This window comes from Balaenoptera borealis (assembly GCF_965194805.1).
Source record: "Balaenoptera borealis genome assembly, chromosome: 1".
Lineage (NCBI taxonomy): Eukaryota > Metazoa > Chordata > Mammalia > Artiodactyla > Balaenopteridae > Balaenoptera > Balaenoptera borealis.
In genome coordinates, this window is record NC_138860.1 from 182573177 (window position 1) to 182598997 (window position 25821).

Consider the following 25821-nt stretch of genomic DNA (forward strand, 5'->3'; position numbering starts at 1 on the left):
CGCAACTAGAGAAAGCCCGTGTGCAGCAACGAAGACCTAACACGGCCAAAAATAAATAAATAAAATAAATAAAATAAAATAAAATAAAATGTTATAGTCTTCCTAGAATAAAGAATATATTTAAAATATTAAAAAAAAAAGAGCATTTGACAAAATTTAACACCCATCCATGATAAAGTAACAAACCAACAAACCACCACAACAACTCTTGGCAAATTAGGGATGGAGGGGAACTTCCTCAACCTGATAAAGTACATCTATAAAAACCCTAAAGCTAACATCATACTTAATGGTGAGAAACTAGAAACTTTCCAATTAAGATCAGGAATAAGGCGAAGATGTCCCCTTTCACCACTCATTTTCAACATTGTACTGTATGTCCTAGCTAATGCAACAAGGCAAGAAAAGAGAATACAAGATATATAGATTGGGAAGGAAAAAAAATCTTCTTTGGTGAGGTGTTTGTTCAGATCTTTTGCCCATTTTGCAGATGGCATGATTGTCTATGCAGAAAATCCCAAAGAACTGACAAAAAGCCCTCCTGGAACTAATAAGCCATTATAGCCAGGTTGCAGGGTACGTGATTAATATGAAAAAGTCAATTGCTTTCCTATATACCAACAATGAACAAGTGGAATTTGAAATTAAAAATACAACACCATTTACATTAGCACCAAAAAAAAAAAAAAAAAATGAAGTACTTAGGAATAAATCTAACAGAATACTTAGCTATATGAAGAGGTATATGAAGAAAACTACAAAATGTTGATGAAAGAAATCAAAGTAGTCTAAATAAATGAAGAGATATTTCATGTTTATTTGAAATTCCTTAATGATATATGATGTTTAACATCTTTTCATATGCTTATTTGACATCTGTAGATCTTCTTTGGTGAGGTGTCTCTTCAGCTCTTTTGCCCATTTTTAAGTTGGGTTGTTTGGTTACTTATTGTTGACTTTTAAGACTCATTTATTTTGTTTATTTATTTATTTTATTGAAGTATAGTTGATTTACAATGTTGTGTTAATTTCTGCTGTACAGCAAAGTGATTCAGTTATACATATATATACTTTCTTTTTAAAATATTCTTTTCCATTATGGTTTATCATAGGATATTGAATATAGTTCCCTGTGCTATACAGTAGGACCTTGTTGTTTATCCATTCTATATGTAACAGCTTACATCTGCTAACCTCAACCTCCCACTCCATCTTTCTCCCAACCCCCTCCCCCTTGGCAACCACAGTCTGTTCTCTATATCCATGAAGACTCATTTATTTTGGATACATGCTTACAGCATCTTTATTCATAATTGCCAAAAACTGGAAGCAACCAAGATGTCCTTTAAAAGGTAAATAGATAAACAAATTGTAGTACATCCATACAATGAAATATTAGTGATAAAAATAAATGAGTTATCAAATAACAAAAAGACATGGAGGAATCTTAAATGCATATTGCTTAGTGAAAGAACCTAGTCTGAAAAGGTTACATACTGTATGATTCCAACTGTATGAAATTCTGGAAAAAGTAAAACTATAAGGAGAGTAAAAGATCAGTGTTTGCCAGGGGCACAGGGGCTCTGGGGCTCAGGATGAATAGGAGAAGCACAGGGGATTTTAGGGCAGTGAAAATATTTTTTATGATACTGTAATGGTGGATACTTGTCACTATACATTTGTCAAAACGAAAGAACGTACAACGCAAAGAGTGAACCCTAATATAAACTATGGACTTAGTTAATAATAGCATATCAATATTGGTTCATCAGTTGTAACAAATGTATCACACTAATGCAAGATGTTAATAATAGGGGAAACTGTGTGTATTGGAGGGGTGGATATATGGGAACTCTCTGTATTATCTGCTCAATTTCCTGTAAACCTAAAACTGTTCAAAAAATAAAGTATTAAAAAAAATTGAAACACATTAGTTCTTTGGAAAATGTCACCCACATCATCTTCATCACCATTCCCATTGATCTTTGTGTCCTTTGAACCTTTGATAACCCATGAATGAGGGAAATTCTGTGTGTTACATTTTGATTTTCTCTTCCCAGGCTTCACTACTTTCAGTTCCTCAAAAACTGTCAAGCCATTATTAAGAAATCAAAGGAAGCAGGAAGTTTTAAATGACTCCACAAAATTGGGTGAGCCTCTACCACATGTTAGGCCAGGAGAGAGCTTCCTAGTTCTGCCCTATAATATCACTCACTCCCTTTACTTGGAAAATTGCTAAATGCTACTACTGGACAGACGCCCTGCTGCTAATACAGACTGACTGTATAAGCTCCATCCTACTGAGCTGTCCAACTATGCGATGAACTGTTATTTATTTATTATTATTATTATTATCCTCCTCATCATCTAACACATTTTGAGGGCTTCCTGTGAACTGGGCCCTGCTGAAGCATTTTGTGTGCATTCTTTCATTTAATCTGCATGACAGCCCTAAACAGGGGTTCTATTATTATCTCCATCTTAGAGATGAAGAAGCTGAGACTCAAAAGGTGAAGTGAGAGGACAGCACTACCTTGATACCAAACCCAGACAAAGACACTACAAGAAAACTACAGACCAATATCTCTTATGAACACTGATATGACAATCCTCAACAAAATATGAGGAAACTGGATTCAACAGCACATTAAAAGGATCATACACTATGACCAAGTGGGATTTATTCTTGGAATGCAGACTTGATGGTTCAACATATGAAAATCAATCCATGTAATACATCACATTAACAGAAAGAAGGAAAAAAATGATCATCTCGATTGATGTACAAAAAGCATTTGACAAAATGCAACACTCTTTCATGATAAAAGCACTCAACAAACAGGGAATAGAAGGAAATTACCTCAACATAATAAAGGTCAAATATGAAAAGCCCACAGGTAGCATCATACTCAAAGGTGAAAGACTGAAAGCTTTTTCTCTAAGATCAAGAATAAGATAAGGATACCTGCTTTTGCCACTTCTATTCAACAAAGTACTGGAAGTCCTAGCCAGAGCAGTTAGGCAAGAAAAAGAAATAAAGGCATCCAAATTGGAAAGGAAGAAGTAAAATTATCTCTGTTCACAGACAACATGATCTTACATGTACAAAATCCTAAAGAGTCCATGAAAAACCACAACCCTCTTAGAACTAATAAACAAAATTCAGTAGCAAAGTCGTAGGATACAAAATCAACACACAAATATCAGTTGTGTTTCTATATGCTCACAATGAACAATCTGAAAGGGAAGTTAAGAAAATAATTTCATTTACAATAGCATCAAAAAGAATAACATATTTTGGGATAAATTTAACCAAGGTGGTAAAAGATGTATACACTGAAAACTACAAAGTGCTGGTGAAAGAAATTAAAGACACAAATAAATGGAAAGACACCCTGTATTCATGGGTTGGAAGACTTAATATTGTTAAGATATCATTACTACCCAGCAGGATCTACAGATTCAATGCAATCCCTATCAAAATCCCAATAGTAGTTTTTGCAGAAATAGAAGAATCCATCCTAAAATTCATATGGAATCTCAGTGGACCCCAAATAGCCAAAATAATCTTGAAAAAGAAAAGCAAAGCTGGAGGTCTCACACTTCCTGATTTCAAAACTTACTGCATACAAAGGTACAGTAATCAAAACAGTGTGATACCGACATAAGGCCAGGCACATAGACCAATAGAATAGAATAGAGAGCACAAAAATAAAACTTTGCATATATGGTCAAATGATTTTTGACAAGGGTGCCAAGATTATTCAATGGGGAAAGAACAGTATTTTCAACAAATGATGCTGGGAAAAACTGCAAAAGAATTAAGTTGAACTCTTACCTTACACCATATACAAAAATTAACTCAAAGTGGATCAAAGACTTAAACGTAGTCTAAAACTATAAAACTTTTAGAGGAAAACACAGGAGGAAAGCTTTATGACATTGGATTTGGCAATGCTTTTTTGGATATGATACCAAAAGCATAGGCAGCAAAAGTAAAAATAGATAAATTCAACTATATCAAAAGTTAAAACTTCTGTGAATCAAACGACACAATAAACAGGGTGAAAGGCCATCTAGAGAATGGGAGAAAATAGTTGCAAATCACAAACCTGAAAAAGGGTTAATATGAAGAATATATAGAGAACTATAACTCAGCAACAACAACAACAAACCCCCCAAATAACCTGATCAAATATGGGCAAAGAACTGGAATAGACATTTCTCCAAAGAAGATATACAAATGTCCAACAAGCATATAAAAAGATGCTCAACATTACTACTCATTAGGGAAATGCAACTCAAAACCACAGTGAGATACCACCTCATACCCATTAGGATGGCTACTATCAAAAACAAACAAACAGCAACAGAAAATAACAAGTGTTGGCAAGGATGTAGAGAACGTGGAACACTTATGCACTGCTGAGAATGTAAAATGGTGCAGCTGATATGAAAAACAGTATAGCGGCTTCTCAAAACATTTAGAATAAAATTATCATAAGATCCAGCAAGTCCACTTCTGGGTATATACCCCAAAGAATTGAAAGCAGGAACTTAAAGAGATATTTGTACACTCATGTTTATAGTAGCATTATTCACAATTGCCAAAAGGTGGAAGCCACCCAAGTGCCCGCTGACTGATGATTGGATAAGCAAAATGTGGTCCATCCATACAGTGGAATATTATTCAGTGTAGGAGGAAGGAAATTCTGACACATGCTACAACATGGATGAACCGTGAGGACATTATGTGAAATAAGTGTCACAAAAAGGCAAATTTTGTATGATTGCACTTATGTGAGGTACATAGAGTAGTCAAGCTCATAGAAACAAAATAGAATGGGGGTTGCCAGGGGCTGGGGGAGGGGGAAACAGGGAGTTGTTGATTCATGGGTACAATTTCAGTTTTGCAAGATGAAAAATTCTGAGACTGGTTGCACAACAATGTGAATATCTTACAACTACTGATCTGTACACTTAAAAGTGGTTAAGATGGTAAAATTTATATGTATTTTACCACGATTTAAAAAATGGCTAAGATGAAGTGACTCAGTCAACATCAAGATGCTGGCACAGGGCAATGTCAGGGTTTGAACCCAAGTCTAATTCCAAAACCTGTACCTTTGATTTGTACCCTGTGATTTTCAGAGTAGAGAGTGATTTAATAATGAGAGAGGAGACAGGCAGAACCTAATATAGAAAACAAGTGCATTTTTTAAAGGCTCCTGCATTTTAAATATCTTTAAAAAGTATATAGTGAGTCCGTAAAATATTGAGACGTTTAAACATCTATTAACAACGACCATCTGCTCCGATGACTCCTGTGCTTTGAGGAAGCCTCCTCTGGAAGCTGACTGAGTTATGACGTTGCCCTGAGGTTCGCTGACGTTGTCGCTGAGGTTCGACGTGTCCCTGGAACCGTCCTCTGGAGCTAGGTTTCAACCTTGCATCACCTGGAACTGGGAAGCCCCATCTCAGACCATAACCTCCCGATCCCGGCCTTCCTTATCCTCTCTCTCGTCCTCTCCTTGAGTCACATAGCCTTTGCTCCCCCTCCCCTCCCTGTGGGTAATGCCCTACACTCACCCAGCCTGGGCCCTGCTCAAGCTCACCAGCTCCTTCAAGTCCATCCTGGCCCCCAAACCCTCCTGCCACCCTCACACTTCTGTCCTGAGGCTGGCCCAGCGCCCTTTGGGCCCCCCAGCCCGCAGGTCCCTGGTCTCAGGCTTTTCATTCTACTTTGATAACAGCCTCCCAGATCTTCACCTCCTGCACCTGCCGGGCCTTCTCCATCTGCTTCTCCTGATGCTCCTCCATCCCTTTCCACTGCGCCCCCTGCCCAGCAGGCCCACCTGCGCAGCTGCATCCATGGGCTGATGGGCTCCTTGCCTCTGGTTTCTGGTTGGGTTTGGCCAATGGGGGGTTAGAGATCAGAGCAGGGGGGAGAGAGGTTGGGGTACTTACTCCCCTGGCTTCCTTTCTGTGGGACCACACAGCTTCCCTCAGAGGACTCTACCCAGCCCTCAGGGTCTCCGGGTCCCAGGAATTGCCCCTGCCCCTCACCCCTCAGCTCTGGGGGGTGGGAACGGTCCTCACTCATGCTAGCTCTGGGCCCTGCACTATCCTTTGTGGTTTCTCTGAGCCCTGCCCACTCCCTATGGAGTCCCTTCATGAGACTCCCCTCCATCACTCCACACCCCTGTGAATGTGCCTTCAGCTTCCTGCCAGGACCTGGACTTCCCAGGTATGGGGAAGCTCTTGGATGGGACCTTCAAGGCTTCTCTTAGCTGCCAAGGGCTTCCGGGTGGTCCTGCCTTCATCCCACCCTGGTCTGGTCCCTCTCCTCAGCGATCTCCTCTTTTGCATCCTCATCTTGACAGTGTAACTTCCGTCTAACCTGTGAACGTGCTTACCATCCCCCCTGGCCTAGAAATGCCTCCCCTTCACCCTTCCTTTCCTTTATTGTCAAATGGCTTCAAGAGCGTTCCTTTCCTTTCCCGATGGGTTCTCAACCCACTGCCATTGCCCTCGGGGGCCTCCTCGGGCTCTCAGCCTCCCTGTGACATTTGACACAGTTGTCAGAGAGAGGCACTTGGCCTGATGGTTCAGGGGTTGGGGAAGCAGGACAATGTGGTGGTTATTAGACTGGCTTTTGAGGCGGGTGGCCTGGGCTCGAGTCCAGCTCTCCTACTTCCTAGCAGGGTGACCTTGGGCAAGTGATACCTCAGTTTCCTCATCTGTAAGGTAACAAAAGGACAGTCTTATAAGTTACTGGTGACGTATAAATGATATAATACATACAAAAGCACTTAGAAGAGAACATATGGCAAATGCGAAATGTTCTCTATTATGAGCAAGAGGATGGGCTCTGGAGTTAGAAAGCCTTGAGTTCAAGTCCCACCTCTGCTATCTTCCAGCTGTGCAGCCTGGGGCATGGTTCTTTGCTTCTGTTTGGTTGCTCCCTGAGCAGCAAAAATGAGTTTGATAAGCTGGGCTTTGTAGGATTGACAAAAGGTACTGCTTGGTGAAATGTTCAAAGGAGTGGCATAACATTTTTGAAATTAACTCGTGTGTGTGTGTGTGTGTGTGTGTGTGTGTGTGTGTGTGTGTGTGTGTGTTTTACCTATTTCTTTTAACCTTTTGGTTCTTGGCTATCCCATCCCCCAGCCCCATCCCCCCACTGCCTCAGGAAAGGGATGTAGTGCAGAAGTAATAAAAAAATGGGGTTTTCAAAAGAATAAGGATATGAGGAAATGGCCAGGCGCTGGTGAGACGACGAGTCTGGGCATGGAAGGAAAGAGGAAGTTTCTCTGCTTCCCCATCAGCTGGATCCTTCCTCCCCGGTCTCCCCGGGAGAGCCCTGCGGACCGGCAAGGCCTCAGGAGAGGCTGGTCCTGAAATCAGACTGCCCGAGGGCGGTTCCCAGTGCCCCAGCCTCCCTCTGTGACCTCAGGCAGGATACTCAGCCTATCTGTGCCTCAACGCCCTCATCTGTGAAGTGGGGCCAACAACACTAACCTCCTAAGGATGAAATGAGTTAACACACTCGAAAGTGCCAAGAACAGTGCCTGGCACAAAGCAAGCTGTCTCTGTTATTAATACCCCCAGCCTGGCAACAGCTCTCTGGCTCCCTCACCTCTCTGACTGCTTCCAGGTCTCCACGCCGGCCCCCTCTCCCCTCAGATGTCCATTTCCTCCTCACTCTGTCCATGGGCTGGGGCCGCTGTACCACCCCCTCGATCCACGGATGTGTATTTCCAACCCCTGGTTCATCTCCAGGCCCCAAACTACCTGGCTGCTTCCTGGATGTTGAGGCGCTCACTCAGCCAATCCTGCTTCCTCCCCTCTTGGTAATGGTATTATCACCTTCCAGCTCATCCAGCCATCTTTCTCCACGGCCTGTGGCATTGATCCTACTGATTCTTCCAGAAAGCTCTCAAACCAGTCCCAAAGCAACGGTCCAGTCAGGTGGTAGTATTAATGTGGTGGGCAGAATGGTCTCCCAAAAATGCCCATGCCCTGATCCCCGGAACCTGGGAATATGCTCCATTACGTGGCAAAAGGGACTGTGCAGATGTCAAGGTTACTAATCAGTGCTCTTAAAAGAGGGAGACTAGGGACTTCCCTGGTGGCGCAGTGGTTAAGAATCCGCCTGCCAATGCAGGGGACACGGGTTCGAGCCCTGGTCCGGGAAGATCCCACATGCCGCGGAGCAACTAGGCCCGTGAGCCACAACTACTGAGCCTGCGCTCCAGAGCCCACGAGCCACAACTACTGAGCCCACGTGCCACAACTACTGAGTCCGCACGCCTGGAGCCCGTGCTCCGCAACAAGAGAAGCCACTGCAATGAGAAGCCCCTGCACCGCAACAAAGATTAGCCCCCGCTCGCCACAACTAGAGAAAGCCTGTGCTCAGCAACGAAGACCAAACACAGCCAAAAAAAAAAAAAAAATTTTAAAAAAAAGAGGGAGACTATCCTGGGTTATCCAGGTGGGACTAATCGAATCCCACCAGCCCTTATAAGCAGAGAACTTACTCTGGCTGGATTGGAGAGATGAGTGGTGGTTCTGGCTGGGCCCCCACTTAACAGCCCCAATGCTCCTCTTCCTGGAAAAGCACCAGGTCAACATCTCCTCTTTACCCAAATCGCCCCCTAGATGGCGCCACCTCAGTCTGTTGCATGAATGAGGATCACGAGACCATTCATCTCACATTTCACTGACAACCCCCATTCTGGATTCCACAGGGTGGAATTTCCCTAGCTTAGTCAATAATCTTGTTATCTCAGTTAACTTACTGAGAATTTCCAATTTAGATAGTAGATGTTCCCAAAGCTAAATTTACACTCGAAAAGTGAAGCTTCTTTTTTTAGAAGCTTGAGTCAGCTCAGTCTGAAACTCAGCCCCACCTCCCCCGACTAGCTGTGTGATTTGGGCCAGTTCCTTAACCTTTCTGAGTCCCATTTCCATGTCTTCAAATGAGGATAATAATGATAATAGTAGTTCTCACCTGCACAGGATTTGTTTTGAGGATATAATTCTATAAATATATATACAGAACATACATAGATGATGTATAAAGCCATGTGAAATACAGTAAGTAGTCCATAAATGTATGCTGTAGCTGTTTGTATTACGTATGCTGTTCAAAAGATTATGATCTTTCTTTCATCTCATCCATCAGAATGGCTACTATAAAAAAAAAAAAGGAAATAAGTGTTGGTGAGGACGCAGGGAAAGGGGAACCCTTGTGCACTGTTGTGAGAATGTAAATTGGTGCAGCCACTATGGAAGACAGCATGGCGGTTCCTCAAACAATTAAAAATAAAATTATCATATGATCCAGCAAGTCTCCTTTTGGGTATATATCCCAAAGAACTGAAAGCAGGGGCTTGAAGAGATATTTATACACCCACGTTCATAGCGTTGTTTGCAACAGCCAAAAGGTGGAAACAACCCAAGTGTCCATCGGTAGATGAATGAATAAACAAAATGTGGTGAATCCACACAATGGAATGTTATTCAGCCTTAAAAAGGAAGGAAATTTGGACACATGCTACAGCATGGGTGAACTTTAAGGACATTATACTCAGTGAAAGAAGCCAGTCACGAAAAGACAAATACTGTGATTCTACTTACATGAGATGCCCAGAGTAGTCAAGGTCATAGAGACAGAAAGCAGAATGGTGGTTGCCGGGGGCTGGGATGGGGGGGCATGGGGAGATGTTGTTTCATGGGTGCAGTTTCAGTTCTGCAAGATTCAAAGAGTTCTGGAGATGGATGGGGGTGATGGTTGCACAACAGTGTGAATATATTTAATGCCACTGAACTGTACACTTAATAAAAGTGGTTAAGATGGTAAATTTTATGTTATGCATATCTTACCACAATAAAAAAATGAGAAAAATGAGATCACGATCTAGCCCTTTCCTCTGAACTTTTTCCTCTTGGAAGCCCTCCATCTGCCGGTGAGAAACTAGGCCCATCAATTGCTGTGGTGGGAACTGACCAATGAAATCAGCCTCCAGTTCCCAAACAGGGGACACAAAATTCCCTGAGGACTGGCGAGACCAAATAGGTGAACCCTCAGAGCGAGGAGCACTTGGGGAGGAGCCAGGGGTGAGGTGGGGGTGAGGGAGGGGGTGGGACGGGAGCACGACCCAGGCTGAGGACAAGCGGGATGCAGATGGGGAGCCAGCAAGTGCACCCTCCCAGGCCTGTTTCATTCCGTGGATTTCCCCACAGAGAGTCCTCCTGTCACCTTATGTCTCAAAATGTAGGTGTTCGCTTAGAATAAGAGAAATGTGAGTTAAAATGACACAGGTACCATACTTCACCCCGTAGATCAGTGAAGATCCAATGGGTGGACAACACCCTAGGCTGGGGAGGGAGTGGGAGACGGGCGTCCACTGCTGGCAGGACACCACATCCGGGAACCTCTGGTGGGCAATTTGGCCATGCCCATCAGAGTTACAGCTGTATGTGTCCTTTGACAGAGCAGACATACCTGCACGTCCGTGAAATGATGCAAATACTAGGACAATCCCAGCAGCCTTGTTTGATAATAATAAACAAGATTATGATGTAGGCTCTGGTTCTTTTCTGAGAGGCAGCCCAGAACTGGCAGCAGCCAGGAAAGGCGACGAGAGTCACCTGGCTGTGTGGGATCCGGTGTGTGTGTGTGAGATCAGTCTGGCTTCACGACCCTCAGATCCCACATGAGAAGGGCTGACACAGGCTGGAGAGATGGCTCCATCCATGAGAGAAGAGCCGGCTGGCAGGACACTGACCACCGAGGGTGGAGGCGCGGACACCAGCATTTCATCCCCCTGTCATGTCTGTTCTTTCTTCTTCTCCTCCATCTCTACCCTCCCAGCTGCAGCCCTGCGCTGACTTGGGCTGTCCTAGAGCTCAGTCATCTAGGGATCCTGGAACCTCCCCAGGGTGGGACTGGGGGAGTCCCTGGGGAGGGAGGAGGGTCAGTCAGCCCTTCATTGTTTAAACTTCGCTTCTCTTGTCCTCAAAACAAAGTTTATTGAAATAATACACACACACACACACACAAGCAGGAGCTCCCAGAACATCAGAAGGGAAGAAGCACTGCTGATCAAGAAGGGAGAGGGAGGGAGCACTGATGGTGGGGTTCTCAAAGTGTGGTCCTGGAACCAACTCCAGGGGACTCCATTCCCCCTACCTGAACCTGGGGAGCATATAAATGTGAAGATTCCTGGGCCTTACCCCAAACCCACTGGGTCAGAATGTCTAGGAGCTCATGTTTAACAACCACTCTTAAACATATGGAAAATCCAACAACCACTGGCTTGGTGTTTCTTCATTCTGGAAGAATTGAGCCCCTTTCTCAGCAGAGTTTAAATAACAGCCATATCCAACTCTAAAAATTACAGTTTACAAGGCACATCAAATCATATAAACTATAACTCGCAAGGTTTAGCTGTGAAATGAGCAAGGCTGAGGCCTTTGAGCTGTGTAAAATGGGAGAGGGGAGATTGTGAATAGAGCTCCTGATGGCTCGTCTGCACACAGCAGCCGGGATGTTCACTGGCAGGTCTCCCCTTGTTTATAATCCTTCAAGCCTTCTTCCCATTGCTTTTCAGATAAAGATCAAAACCCTTATGGTGACATGAAGGAGGCCTACTTGTCACTTAGCCCTCCTCCTTCCCACTCTGACTTCTGGACGCCCTGGTTTTCTCTCAGTCCCTTGGGCTCACAATACGCTCTTCTACCCCAGGGCCTTTGCACATGCCGTTCCCTTCTCCTTTTGTCTAGTTAAGTCCTCCTTGTCCTCCATATTCCTCTCCTTTACAGCCCCAATGTTGGAATGGAATTAGTCACACCTTTGTGGGATCATTTGACTTATTTCTCTCTCTCCTGGCAGCTTCCTGACTGCAGGGACCATGTCCAGTTCTGCCATCGTTGTACCCCTAGACTTGGCTCAGTGCTGAGGCTCTGGGTAAATACTGTGAAATGAATGAGTGATAACAACAGTTATCACTGTTGACTATAAACAGTTCTAACTCGCCTGGCTATAAACAGTTTTCCTATTGCCTTTAGGGAACCAAACTCCTTACAGGATATAGAAAAAAAGTCTGGACGGTAAAACCCTGCAAATATCAATATTGATTTTTCCCTGAGCCAAATGATTACAAGTGACTTTTATTGCCTTCCTTATATTTTCCTTTCTCCCAATTTTTAAAAACAAGAAGCATGTAACTACCTTCCATTATCGGAAAGAGTAAATGATGTCAAAATACTACGATACCAACAGTCAAAACAACATGTCAGCCTATTCTTTAGGATTGATCCAGGTAAATAAAACAAACAATCTTTTTTATTTGCTAGATGTAACCTCTGGGTAATTGCAAGGATGACTTTTTATTAATATATATCCCTGAATTTTATTTAGTGGAATGACTTCTAGTGGCCTCAATAACATAAACTATAAATTGACTGGTGAATTATTCCTTGGGATGGCTCATAGCTGATCAGGGGTGATTCTTCTGATCAGAAAGGCCCAATGAAGTCAGCAGAGGGGCAATTTTTACCTTGTCTTATTTTATAAAACTGGAAAATGTTGATATGTCTGTAGGTTTCAATTCTTCAAAATGGACCCATGTCCCCACACCCCTCTTCAGAGCAAATCTCCTCTCCCAAACCCATTTAAGCTTTGGGAAGATGATTTGTCTAAGAGAAGACAGAAGCGCCCATCAAAAGTCTACCCCCTAAACGCTTGGCAATTCATGTATCACCCGTCCTCCAGGGAGCCAAAATGAGCTCGCGCTTCTGGAAATGCAACTGATTCCTTCATAAATCAACGTGACTGTAGCTGGCGGCAGTGACGTATTCCTTAAGCTAAGTCCGAGGAGCAGTAAGCAGTCAATTATTTTTATACAATGAATGCAACTCAATTTCTGTCTAGTTAATAACTGTCCTCATTGGTTCCCTTTTCCAAATGGCTTATGAATGTCAGTGGATCCTCATCTCAACCCTGTGTCCCTCTGAGGATTCTTCTCAGTCTCTGTTTTATGAGACCATAATAATGATCATTGTGTCATTTACTGAGCACCACATGCCAGGCTCTTTATGTGCATTTCTCACTTAATCCTCAGAATAACCCTGTGAGGTAAGAGGTTTACAGACAGGGAAATGAGCTCAGAGTGATTAAGTAATTTGGTTGAAGTCACTCAGCCACAAAGTAGCCTAATGAGATTCAAACCCAGGTCTGTCTATCTCCAAAGCCTGTGCTTTTAAAAATTACTACAGTTTTCTAAAGCATAGTCAGGTTCAAAACAGAGATCTCTGTCTCTACTTTAGCCAGACAGGAAATAAAACTACCCCAAATCTATGCCTTGTTAGGATAAAGAAGAAACTACAGTTCTTCTTCTTCTTTTTCCTCCCACTTTGCACACTGCACAGATTTTCTGTGTCCTTGAAGGGAGACCACATCATGGAGGAGAATCTCATGGGGAGGTTCATGGAGTTATCTTTAAATCTGTTGAGTTTACAATAAACATTCTCAGAAAACTAGGAATAAAGGGGGAAATTTCTCACTTCGTAAGAACATGTATGAAAACCCTACAGCTAACCTTGTACTTAGCGGTGAAAGACTGACTGCTTTCCCCTAAGGTCAGGAACAAGCGAATATAAAGATTTATACACTGCTCTTGTTCAACAGAGTCCTGGAAGTCTTAACCAGGGAAATAAAGCAAGGAAAAAAAAATTAAAGGCATTCAGATCTCCTTTTCTGAAAGGAGAAATAAAACTGTTCTTATTTGCAGGTGACAAGATTGCTTATGTATAAAATCCCAAGAAATCTACAAAAGCCCTTATATAAGAAAGTTCAGTTAAGGTTGCAAAATACCAAGAAGCATACAAAAATCAACTGTATTTCTATATACTGTCAATGAACATGTGGACACCAAAATTAAAAATATAATACCATTTACAATCAGTCAAAAAAAAAAAGAGAGAAATACTTAAGTGTAAATCTAACAAAACATGTACAGGACTTGTACGCTGAAAACTACACAACACTCATGAGAGACACTGAATAAATGGAGAAATATACCATGCTCATGAATTGGAAGACAATGTAGGAGTATATCAATTATTTGCACATTGATATATAGGATTAAACACAATTCCAATCAAAATTACAGCATGATATTTTGTATGTATAGACAGGCTTACGCTAAAATGGAAATGGAAAGGCAAAGAAACTAGAATAGGTTAAAAATTTTTTTTAAAGAAGAGAAAAGTGGGAGGAATCAGTCCATCTGATTTAAGACTTATATAGCGACAGTAATCAAGGCTGTGTCATAATGGTAGAGGGATTGACACACAGATCCATGAAACATAATAGGGAACTAAGAAATAGCCCCCATAGAAAGTATGGCCAGATTATTTTTGACAAACTTGCAAAAGCAATTCAATGGAGAAAGGATAGTCTTTTCAACAAATGGTTCTGGAACAACTAAATATCCACATGCAATAAAAGTGAACTTTGACCTAAATCTCACATCATAAACAACAGTGAACCCAAAATGGTTCATAGATTTAAACATAAAACTATAAAACACTTAGAAGAAAACATACGAGAAAATCCTCAGGGTCATGGACTTGGTGGCATGTTCTTAGACATGACACTAAAAGCATGATCTATAAAAGAAAAAAAATAACTACCTGGACTTCATCAAAAGTTAAAACTTTTGCTCTGTGAAATATTCTGCTAAGAGAATGAAAAGACAAGCTATGGATGGGAGAAAGTATTTGCAAACCATCTATCTGACAAGGGACTCATATCTAAAATACATAAAGAATTCTCAAAACTCAATGGTAAAAAACCAAACAATTTGATTAGAAATGCTTAAAAGACATGAAGAGATATTTCACCGAAGAGGATATGCAGAAGGCAAATAAGTACATGAAAAGACATTTAACATCACTATCAATTTGGGAAATGCAAGTTAAGACTATGATGAGATACCACTACACACTTACTAAAACAGCTAAAATGAAAAACAGTGTTTATGCTAATTGCTGGTGAAGATGTGTCTCATATATTGCTGGTGGGAATGAAAAATGGTACAGCCACGCTGGATAAGCCTGGCAGTTTCTTTACAAACCGAATATATATTAACATATATGTTAATCCATGCAATCATACTCCTGAGCATTTATCGCAGAGAAGTAAAAACTTATGTTCACACAAAAACCTGTACACAAATGTTTATAGTAGATTTATTTGTGAGAGCCCCAAATGGAATCAAAATGTCCTTCAAAAAGTGAATGGTTAAACATAGGTGATACGTCCATACCGTGGACTATTACTCAGCAATAAAAGAACAAGCTAATAACCTAAATGGATGTCAAGGGCATTACACTGAGTAAAAAAAAAAAAATCAATCGCAAAAGTCATACATAAATGATGAAAATTATAGAGACGGACAACAGATTAGTGGTTGTCAGGGCGTGGGGACGACGGTGGGAGGAGGAATTGTGACTATAAAAGGAGTATCACAAGGGACATCTCTGATGATGGAATACTTCTATATCTTGATGGCCACACACAAATCCACACGTGATAAAATGGCACAGAACTCCACACACGCTTCGTGCCATTCTCTCTACCATTTGTGCATCTATAATTATTTCAAAATAAAAAAGTTTTAAAAAATCTGTTGAGTGAAGTCTGAGAGAGGTCTCCCTTTCACAGTCAAAAGGGATTCCATTGCATTTCTCTTTTTGCTTCAATATTTTCATCCCTTTCAAAATTTTAAAAGGCTCAAAAGCCACTGTTTTTATAATTCCTTACTTACAATTTCTTCCAACTTCCTTGGCTGTCAATGAGCTGGGACTGTGGACCAAGCCACAGGTAATTCAGAGAATGAAATGAAATGAGAGAGCGCTGAGGCCACGCCCGGGGCTTACCCTGATTTACTACTTGGAGGGGCGGGGGCGGAGGAGGGCTCCGAGGGGCCCACAGTCTCCAGAAGCTCTGGAAAGGGCGAGAGGCCTTTGCTCAAGCTGGGCACTTCAGGTGGCCGTGGCTGCCAGACGCGGAGCAGGTAAAGGTCAAGCATCAGCTCTACGCCCACCTTCCAAACCGCCCCATCAGGGTGGGACACTGCAGACACAGTCAGCAAAGGACAGAGGGCCCATCGCACTTTGCACTGTGCTCGTTCTAACCACATGTGCCAGGGAGACCCAGCACATGCGGGGATTGGTTACTGGTGGCCCACCGAGGAAGGCTGGGACTGTTAGCCAGAGGCTGTGCTTTAGAAGAGATTGGAGTCCACAGAACAGTAAGGACTTTTGGTGGCGTGTGGGGTAGGGAGGGTCGGGGACTGGGTAGGAAGAGGTCTTACCTCTAAAACAAGGTCTGAATCTTCATGCCTTCCAATCGTAGTGCTTTTATTCAGGACAAAAAAGCCTTCTGCGCTCTTTAGATAGGCTTTCATACTCTCTGCTTTACCTATAAAAGGTTTTCAGAAAACAATTTTGTTAGAAAAATACAGTCCTCTAATTATTCAATATCATATTTAGAATGAATGAAATACAACATAATGTCCAAAGGAGAAGTCAGCAGAGGTAGGAGTGGATAGCTGGATTTAACAATGATCACAATTATAATTCGTACATTTTTAAAACTGTCCTTTTAACAGCGATATCCGGCATAGATGAGCTTGGTTCTGATAACAAGAGGACATCCTTTATGTAACTCAGAGCACAAACAAGCAATAGCAAAAAAAAAAAAAACCCCAAACAAATCTGAATTCCACTGATAACTGCTCTCTACCTCCCATTAAGCTTAGTTTGGGGTTAGTTATCTGACAGAATCAAGTACTCAGTGTTACTAACCCACCACTTACTAGCTCTGTGACTCTGGGTGAGTTACTTATTCTCTCTCTATGCCTCTGTTTCCTCATCTGTAAAATGGGGCTAATAATACTCTGTATCCTAAAGAGTTTTGTGAGGATTAAATGTGAAGCATCTAGAATGGTGATTGCTACACTAAACACCCATTTGTCCTACTGTGATTATGACTGTTATTAATCTTGGGCTTCTGAACTTTGACTCAAGGAACCCCAACTTCTACAGAGCTTCTTAAAGGGTGGAAGAGTCAGTCATCAAGGAAATGGGCAGTAGAAGATACTATCTTTTTAAGTCACAGCATTCCTTCATATATTTAGGTTGAAAAAAAAAATGATTTCCAAAGACAAAATATCAAGATTATAGCTTGGCTGTACGGTCAAGACTCTGTACATCTCTTTTCCTGGCATTTTATTATGAAAATGTCAAACACACAGAAAAGTTGAAAGAAGTGGATGGTGAACTTCTATATAACCACCACCCAGATTCTACAATCGACATTTTGCTATATTTGCTTTATCACATATCTACCCATCTATCCATTTTATATTTTAATGCATTTCAAAGTAAATCTTATACATGTTTTCTAAAACATAAAAATTTCAGTGACTTCAGTAGGTTCCAAGATGTTGATGATAATTCATATGATATTTGAATTCTGATCCATCTCAATGCCATGTCAAAGAAAGTCTCTTTTCTTTTTTTTCCTTTTTTTTTTTTTGACTATGTTGGGTCTTCGTTGCTGCATGTGGGCTTTCTCTAGTTGTGGTGAGCGGGGGCTACTCTTCATTGCAGTGTGCAGGCTTCTCATTGCGGTGGCTTCTCCTGTCGCGGAGCATGGGCTCTAGGTGTGCAGGCTTCAGCAGTTGCAGCACGCGGGCTCAGCAGTTGTGGCACGTGGGCCCTAGGGTGCGTGGGCTTCAGTAGTTGTGGCTCGCAGGCTCTAGAGTACAGGCTCAGTAGTTGTGGCTCGCGGGCTCTAGAGCGCAGGCTCAGTAGTTGTGGCACACTGGCTCAGTTGCTCCGAGGCATGTGGGATCTTCCCGGACTAGGGCTCAAACCCGTGTCCCCTGCATTGGCAGGCGGATTCTTAACCACTGAGCCACCAGGGAAGTCCCAAAAGTCTCTTTTCAACTGAAAGGTCACTGAAGTGTGAAGTTGTTAGACTGTGGATAAAAACAAAAATCATCTAGGTGTGACCGTAGAGGATCTCCCGTCTGGCTCTGCTTTCCATCAACACCTCCATCATCATTTCATCACTGAATCCCTACTAAGTGCCAGGCACTGGGCTATCCTTTTACACACATGGCCTCTTTTCATCCTCAGAACAACCCTGCGAGGTAGGTGTCAGTATTATCCTGCTTTACAAATGAGGAAACTGAGACTCAGAGAAGTTAAGGTCACACAATAGTAAGTGTGTGACAACTCTGGGCCTTTGTACGTAACCAGTGTACAAACCTCCATTGTTGCTGGTGGGGCAGAGTAGGGGTGGGGGAATTGCACTGTCTGCTGACACTTGGGACATGTAATAAAAGAAAGTCCTTGAAACCAGCATTCTATCCTCTGAAAGGAAGACGAGACCCTACCTGGGGGTAAGAGAAATAAAAATAAGCAGGATAGTTTATATTTGTAAACTTTGAGGCCTGTGGATGTCCCACAAATATTGATGCTTTCATATAATGAGAAATAAATTTTATTAAGTTCGCTGTCATGTATATAGGGGAAAAGACATTTCTTCTTCCCAAAGAACCATGCTCTGTTGCCTTCAGTTATTAATCTTCAATTGCAGAGGACCATGTTATCAAGCAACACATTCAAGTCTAATTAATCTAAAATGTAAACTTTCAAGAAATGTCTCTTCTGCAGGAAAACCACAGGAAACGCCACTAATCTAAAACTTAAACTTGGATCATGTGCATATTTGTCTTTTAGCTCTCACCCCAGACGTCCCCAAGGCTGGGGTCTTCTCTCTGCTCAGATGTCCCCCCTCAGGGCAACCACCTGACCACTCTGGCTAAAGGCACCCTCAGTCATGTTACTCCCCTGCTAGTTTTCCCCTGCTGTGTTTCCTTCCTTGTACTTATCATTCTCTGACATTTTCTTGTTCCTTTATTTAGTTATGTTTGCTGCTTGTTTCTCTTTCACTAAGATATATGTTCCTGGAAAACCAGAACTGTGTTGATTTTGTTAAGAAGCGATTCTTCATGGGTATTTTGTGTTTGTACCCATCTTCAGAGCAAAGGCATTGAAAGATTTTGTCCTGCACTAACTTTCCAAGGATGCTTGTGTGGCAAACAGCCTGGGAGGATATAGGTAATGTTTATAATAAAGATAACAGCTCCTTCTGGGGCAAAAGTTGGGCAGGTTTGCTAGCAGCCCCTTTCAAAGACTGCGGTTTCCTAAGTTTGGAGTTCCTTACCTGGGACACAGACCCACTGTGGGCACAGCATCCACATTGGCTGTTCTGCACCACCCCGAGGGACTTTCAGGGCAACCGGAACCAATGTGCATATGCAGCTCTGGCTGCCTGTTATGTCGGCTGTGCTGTGAGTAATAAAGTTCTTTGTTTCTGGCCCAGGAGTCTCTTGTCTTCTGCCAGTAACTATAAGCTGGGCAGGCTAACTTACTTTCAAACAGAGTAAAACGTCAGACCCTTTGCAGTTCCTGCCAGTTCTGTGCATTACCCTTTCTCCAGGACAGGGGGTGGGGGGTGGGGGGGGCAGCACCTGACACATAGTAGGTGCTTGGTAAACACTTGCTGAGCGAATGAATATACAAGTGACACCTCAAAGCAAGTCAGTACAGCCAGCTGGCTAGGAAACTTTGATAGTAACTACCTTCCATTTTTCCTGTCAGTATCTATCTTTGATGACTCCTTGGAAAACCTAAATTCTATCTCTTTAGCTTTTGGATTGGACAATATTTCTCCACCTTAATTTTGCCCTGTGCATCACTTCCTTGCCTGAAAACACTGTAAAAGTAATTTGAATGTGTTTAGCTCTGTGAATTCGTTCTTACTCAGTGCCATGGAGCACCAGGCACAGTATCTGCATCCCCCCTGACCACTTCGGATGGCTCAGAATTGGGCTATAGGAGCAAACTTTCTTTTGAGGTTTACAGTGGCCTCAAAGTTCCTTAAAGAAGGAGAGTACAGGTAAGGGGCGGGGTGTGTGTGTGTGTGTGTGTGTCTGTCTGTCTGACCATTGGGTGGGTGTTGTCCATAAATCAGGGGAAACAGGGGTTCCTCTCTTAATCCCAGCTATACCTCCAGGACATCCAAGAGCTGGTGCCCAGGAGAGGCCTAAAGCTCCCGTGCCGGCTACCTCGGGGGGCGAGGTAGGGGCTGCACTTAGGAAGGAACGGCTGGGGTTGGGGCACCTTCTCTGGGGTGCTCCTGGCGACCCGAGCCTGGATCAGGGAGTTCGGACTCGGGTGGGGCCGGGTCCCCCGCCTACCCCAAAGCCCTTGACCTCGCAGGGCTGGCCTCCTCCGGCCCAGGTTTCCGCCCGCCGCCTCCTCGCGTGCCGCTCTCACCTGGCCAGAGGAAGAAGCCCACGCCCCGTCCTTCGCCGAGAGCCCTGACCGCTCGGGAGGCGCCGGGCCCGCTCTGGGCGAGGCCGCCAGGCCGCGCTCCCGCGGTGTCTCCAGCCAGCGGCCCGCAGCCCAAGCGCCCGCCCGGCCTGTGTACGCGCGTCGCCACGGCAACGGCGCCCGGCCGGCCGAGCTGGTGAGGGGCGTGGCATGCGCGGCGCCAGAGGGCGAGGGGCGGTGCGCGGGGAGCACTCGGCCAATTACAGCCCGCTGCAGCGCTGCGAGCCCTCCCCGACCTGCCGCCTAGAGGTCCCCAGCCCCATTTCAAGGATGGGGAAACAGGCTCAGTGTTCACAGAAGTAGCCTAAAGTTTTACAGCGGGGAAGGAGCAGACTCAAGAATCCTTCCTACTGACCTTTGCTCTAGGCTAGGTGCGTTGAGGAGGGGGTGGTCAGGCGTGGGAGGGTAATGGAGCTGAACCACGAGACGCTTGGAGGTTAGTACCCCCGTCCTACCCGAATCTCTAGTTCTCTCTGTTGCGGAGGAGAAAATAGAGTAAGCTGGAGGGACCATCACTTCTGGGGGTGGGGGTGGAGATGGGAGATGGGTGGGGTGGAAGGAACAATTTTGAAAGAATGAAAGATTCTTCCACGTGCTAGGGAAAGGGTATTTACAAGCCCACAACCTTACTGTTCCTGTCCTTCCCTGTCAAAACTCACGTTTATTCATTCATGTGTTCTTTACTTCTACAAACATCACCTGAGTCCCTACAAGTGTCAGACGGTGGCCCCAGTGTTGAACTGGATCAGATCCTTAAGAAGCCCCCCGACCCCCCACCACGCGCACGGGACTGGGGGGATGGAGCGTGTGGAGAAGACATGCAAATCCCAACTATCTCCCCTCACCCCATGTCACCTTTTTCAGATCAACCCCTTCTGCCTGGGAGCAGAACAGCCCCGCTGACTGCCTACAGAATGCCTCATTTCCCTGGCGGGAAATGACTGACAAGGTGCCCCAAGACAAACTCAAAATATTCATCTAAGAAAGATGAAAGATGGCAGACTCTACTCTAGTCAATTAGAAGAAGATATAAGAGAGAAAAATCATGGAGATCGATATGGGATGGAATATATGGTAAAGATACTCACAAATGCCTAGAGGCTCTTAGAAATGCACATTCCCTGGCACAGACCTCAGAGATTCTGATTAAGCAGGTCTGGAGCATGGTCCAGGAATGAATTTGTTGCATTCTTGCAAATTCCTTGTGCATTTGTTAAAAGCTTGGCAAAACCCCAGGATTTATTCAACCCTGCAGTTGAATCACAGAGCCCTCCCAGAACCTGTCCCTAGAAATCTCTTCCAGGCCCTCAGTCAGCCTGGAAGGTTCTGCCTGGGTTAGTTCCCTTCGACCAGAAAGACCCTAGGAAAGTATGAGGAGTGACCACAGAGGCCGGGGCCCTGAGTGGTAACTTCAGAGGAACAGAGAGGGTCAGGCTCAACTCTCCAGGCACATTTCTGCCTCAGGGCCTTTGCATTTACTGTTTCTTCTCCCTACCAGGCACTTCCCCCAGGGATCTCCTTCAGCTCCTTTAGATTTTTACTCAAATATCACCCTATTTAAAATGGTCTTGGAATTCCCTGGCGGTCCAGTGGTTAGGACTTGGTGCTTTCACTGCCCAGTTCGATCCCTGGTCGATCCTGCAAGCCCCGTGACGCCACCAAAAAAAACAAAAAAACCCCAAAAAACATGAATAACGAAACAAAATAAACACCTCACTCTATTGCTCGTCCCTTCATCTTACCACCCCTCTAACATGCTATTTATTTAGTTTCCTTATCTTATTTGTTGTCAGTCTCCCCACTCCCAACTCCCCCCTGCCCCCCAACTTAAGCTCCATGAGGGCAGGGATTTTTTTTCTCTTTTGTTCACTGCTGTATCACCAGTACCTAGAACAGTGCCTGAATGAATGAATGAATGAATGAACAGGGGCAGCCCTTGCCACCCGCCCACAGCCTTGCCTCCTACCTCTTGAGCTGCTGAGCTGAACTGTCCTTACCCCAGGACCTAGGCTTCTGTAGCTATGGCCCTCCCTGGCCCCACCCCCATCTCCCTGCTTGTCTTCAGTGTCATCAACATGAGCACAGAACCCTGCTCACTGCCAGCCAGACCCTACGGAGCCGGAGCAGCCCATGGCCCCCTGATAGGCTTGGGAGAGCATATGTTGTCATTAGTCCATCTCTCAATGAGGAAATACTAAACGGAGAACAAAGCTGACATTCAGGCTCACTGGAGCAGAAATTGCCAAATCTTGATTGGATCCCGCCGCTCCCCACAGGATGCCACAGTCATCTCAAAGGGTGTGTGAAAATCTTAAAACCCAGTTCCATGTCATCCACTTAAATTTCAAAAACAGAAAATAAAATACCCCAATAACTCATGGCTTTATAATAGCATGTCCTGGGCTGAGTGAGAGTTGTACTTTGCAGTGATGGGCTGTGAAAAATACTGCGCCTGGGGAAGTCCCTGGTGGTCCAGTGGTTAGGACTTGGTGCTTTCACTGCCGTGGCCCGGGTTCAATCCCTGGTGGGGGAATTAAGATCCTGCAAGCCCCACAGCATGGCCAAAAAAAAAAAAAAAAAAAGAGGTTTCTAGATTATATGGGCTCCTTGGTGATGCCTGTAATCAACCAATCTTATTGAGCTCTGGGTGGCTACCAAGGCTGTTACTGTATCTCCATCAGCATCAGAACGCTGGTGCCTGAAAGGCCTGGGTTCAGGTCCCAGCTTCGTCATTCCCAGCTGTCCTCATAATGCTGGAGCGAGTGATGTTAACTCAGGGCTTTCCACCTGCGGGGCACTGTCTCCGTCCTTCCCGTGGATCATCTCATTTAATCCTCACCATAACCTGGGGCAGTAGGTGTGTGTGAAACACCTGGAACGGTGAGCTCTGCAGAGAAGCACTCAAAAATGTCGTGATGGGTATTATTTCTATCAAATCACTCCCCCCTGAACAGGAAAATAAGGCTCAAGAGACATGGAGGTATGTGCCCAAGGTGGCGCAGCCAGAAAAGGATTTGAATCTAGATGACTGTGACGGGACGGTATTTTCCCCGGGGACTACAGGTGACAGGTGTCACAACCATGAGACACCCATGCTCACCACCTGCTTTCCCCCAGCCCTGAACAATCTGGGCTTCCGGCTGTCCTGAAGTTTCGGCAGTGCCTGCAGCAAGAGGGGAAGGGGGCTGAGGCCAGGAGGGGGTAGCTGGGGCTTGCCACGGACCTCTCCTGTCACCCACTGGGCTTCTTTCCTGAAGGACCTCTGCCCCATAAAATCTCATTCGGCCGCAGTTACCTTCCCTGGGCTGTCCTTGACTGGGAGAGCCCATCCACTGTGCCCCCTCCCCAGACCTGCGTGTTGCCCCCTGCATTCCAACAAGAAATGAATGCTGGCCTCCCGCCCGGAAGAGGTAGGGAGCTTGCCCAGCCTTTAAGGGGTAAGAGAGAGCCAGGGAAAGAGCTGGAACAGGAGAAAGGGAGAGTAAAAGAGAGAGAGAGTGCTTGAAGAGCAGGAAGTAGCTAAGCTGTTGAGTAGGGTGACAGATGGGAGAGCAAAGGGCCACTAGAGGCTCCACAGTCCATTAATAACCTGACCCTATGGACTAAGGAAATGCAGGTTTTTATACACACACACAGGCTCACAAAAATAAATTCAAACCACAAAATAACAGCTGGTAACTGAGGCCTTCTGCAGCTGTGCTCACCCCCTTCCCCTGTCAGAAAATGAGAAGACACCCAGTTTTTTTCTCAGATAGAGACAAGGCTGGTTGGGACATTCATCTCTTGCAAATCAAAGCTTTGCCAGGGAGGTCAGTCTGTATGTTCTGTTTGAAAACTGCAGATGAAGGGTGCCGATGCCACCTCTGATGGGCCTGGTTTTGTTTGTTTGTTTGTTTTATTCTGTCTGTACCTCACTTCTCTCACCTGTAAAATGGAGGTAATAACAGCATTGACTGTAAAGATCAAATGGGTGAATATGTGTGAAGTACTAAACTGTGCCCGATACCACAGACTCCTTCTGTGAATGTTCGCATTGCTGTCTGTTTTTGTTTGTTTGTTTTTGTTGTCTTCTTGATGATATGGGAGGACAGCACCATCTCAACCCGATCACAAACATCCTGGGGAGGACTTTGATTTGCATCGTCTCAGTCCCAACCCAGAGCAAACTTGACCTCTGAACACTCCCATATCATCTTGCTTGTTGCCCAGGGAGCTTTCTGGGTGTGGGTGTCAGAGGCAGGCTGAGCTCCTCCCCTGATCACTGCTAGAGGGATTCTGAGGATCCAGCTGGTCTCTGTGGGGTGGTGCCTGCAGGACAACTCCATAAATTCGACTTCCAGGTATCCAAGCAAATCAACCTCCACTACTTATGTTTTTTGAGATTAACAATGAACCATTATGAATGAGGTTAACCAAACTAGCTAATATTTATTGAGGCTTGTTAGGTACCAGCCGCTATGCCATGCACTGTTTTATTTAATTCTTAGCCCAACCCATTTTACAGAAGCGGGCTCAGAAAAGTCAAGTAACTTGCCCAGTTACAAATCTTGTAAGTGATAGGTCCAAGATTCGAACCCTAGCTGTTTGACTCCAGCATACTGTCTTTTTTTCCCAAAACATAATATACATCTCGAAAAGAGCACAAATGATAAGTGTACACTTGAAGAATTTTCACAAAGTGTATGCACCCACCCTAACCAGAACCCAGATCAAGAAGCAGAACACCACCCGCCCCCGCCCCTCCGAGAAGTCTCCCTGTGCTCCCTTCTGGTTACCCCACTCCAGCTAGTCTGACTTCCAATCATAGATTAGTTCTGCTTGTTTTTGAACTTCATGTAAATGGAATCTTACAGATTCCATTTGCTGCCTGGTTTCTTTCACTCAACTATGTGAGATTCGACCACGTTGTCTGATGTAGCTGTGGTTCATTCATTCTCACTGCTGCATTGCATTACACTCTGTTATCTATTCCTGCAGAACAAATTATGGCAAACTTAACGGCTCCAAAAAACACACACTTATGTCCCAGTTTCTGTGGGTCAGGAATCCTGGCACTGCTTAGCTGGGTTCTCTGCTCAGGGTCTCTCCCAGGCTGCAATCAGGGAGGCGGCCAGGGCTGGGGTCTCATCTGAGGCTCAGCTGGGGAAGGATCCACTTTCCAGTTCATGTGGTGGTTGGCAGGATACAGTTCCCTGAGGGTTGTTAGTTAGTCTGAGGGCCTCACCTCCTTGCTGGCTGTTAGCCAGAGATCCTGCACTGTTTCTTGCCATGTGGGCCTCTCCGTAAGGTGGCTTGCTTCATCAAAGCCAGTGAGAGTCCAAAGAGAGAGTCTCCAGG

At 44.4% G+C, this 25821-nt stretch overlaps 1 protein-coding gene across 5 annotated transcripts in view; it reads right to left on the reverse strand.

Annotated features, from left to right (window-relative positions):
• FHAD1 (forkhead associated phosphopeptide binding domain 1) overlaps window positions 1-25084 on the reverse strand; it is a 147013-nt gene extending 121929 nt beyond the window's left edge. The window contains exons 1-3 of one of the 5 annotated variants that reach the window (XR_014241652.1): window positions 20428-20791; window positions 18352-18479; window positions 16389-16495 (exon numbers count right to left, since the gene is read on the reverse strand). Coding sequence is in view for 4 of the 5 variants with exons in the window: in XM_082380985.1 (XP_082237111.1) it covers window positions 16389-16495; window positions 18352-18448 (204 nt within the window). In the remaining variant the exon portion in view is untranslated. Of the gene's footprint in view, window positions 1-16388; window positions 16496-18351; window positions 18480-20427; window positions 20794-21572 lie in introns of those variants that run through there. The other 4 variants (XM_082380985.1, XM_082380982.1, XM_082380984.1 and 1 more) reach the window with 4 other exon arrangements.
• Between the last annotated feature and the right edge of the window lie 737 nt (window positions 25085-25821).